The 1,123-nt window shown below is 52.6% G+C and overlaps 1 protein-coding gene across 1 annotated transcript in view; it reads left to right on the top strand.

The window, feature by feature from the left end:
* Nucleotides 1-1,123, top strand: part of LOC101863155 (post-GPI attachment to proteins factor 6) — a gene marked incomplete in the record, with an annotated part of 22,881 nt that overhangs the window by 13,854 nt on the left and 7,904 nt on the right. The window contains 2 exon segments of the mRNA XM_013090250.2: nucleotides 19-269; nucleotides 400-629. Coding sequence (XP_012945704.1) covers nucleotides 19-269; nucleotides 400-629 — 481 coding nt within the window.

The raw sequence follows: 1,123 nt of genomic DNA, 5'->3' as shown, positions 1-1,123 counted from the left end.
CCCCCTCCCCCTCCCCAGCTTCAAAGTCCCTCGGTCCACGTCCAGCTTCCAGGTGATCGTTGACTCGTGCGACCCCGAGGACTGTAGCCTGGTGCTCAGTAGCCTCTCTTCCCAGGCCCAGCTGCCGCAGCCCGCAAAGAAAGTGTGCACCAACGGCACCATGGGCTGCGCGCTCGACGTGCCCTCGCCCTCCTTACAGAGCCTGCAGTTTGTCTACATCTCCTCGGAGCGAGCCAACCAGAGGATCTCGTTTACCGTCACCGTTATGGGTATGTCTTCCTCTTGTTGTTTTTTTCTTTTTGTCAATAACTGGGAGTGGCTTGACCAGAAGATCTCGTTTACGGCAAAGAGTCTGCATAACATTTTTCACGACATTGTGGGTTTTTTTGTTTCTGGCAGGATGTCCCTCGGAGCTGGTGAAGGGCAACTGCGCGTCGATGGGCGTGCTGGACCGGATCCAGGCCCTGGAGCCGTTCACGGCCCTGTACGGCTACATCGAGAGGAAGACCATCTCGTTCACCGTCGGGGCCGACATCGCTCCCTACGTCGTGGTACCGTTCGACATCCTGGAGCCCAACGACGTCGGGGCCACGCTCAAGTGGAGGATGCAGCCCATCAATTTCACCGATGTGAGTAGTTCCACTGACCGAGCTCTGTTTTTTTTTAGTGTGGGTGGTTGGCTGTTCAAGCATACCAGTGTGGGTGGTTGGCTGTTCAAGCATACCAGCGTGGGTGGTTGGCTGTTCAAGCATACCAGCGTGGGTGGTTGGCTGTTCAAGCATACCAGCGTGGGTGGTTGGCGGGTGCACTGGTGTGGTTTGCTTCTTCTTTCCTATCACACATCTATGGTATAATGGTCCTTATCTCCCCTCCTTCTTTTTTAATGTTTGTTACTCTCTTGTAACACCCCTAATCTTCTGGCACTCTTATGACTTTATGCAGTTGCGAGCGCCGTAAAACCTCAACTAAAACTACTAAAACTAAAACTGATTTGAGTAGTGAACCGAGCTCTGATTCTTGTGCGAGTTTTACTGTGGGTGGTTGGCGGGTGCTGTGGTGTGGTTTGCTTCTTCTTTCCTATCAAACATCTATCGTGCTTATCTCCCCTTTCTTCTTTTTTATG

The sequence above is a fragment of the Aplysia californica genome, unplaced genomic scaffold (assembly GCF_000002075.1).
Source record: "Aplysia californica isolate F4 #8 unplaced genomic scaffold, AplCal3.0 scaffold01193, whole genome shotgun sequence".
NCBI lineage: Eukaryota > Metazoa > Mollusca > Gastropoda > Aplysiida > Aplysiidae > Aplysia > Aplysia californica.
Note: the sequence above shows the minus strand (reverse complement) of the source record. Positions and strands in the feature narration are given on the sequence as shown.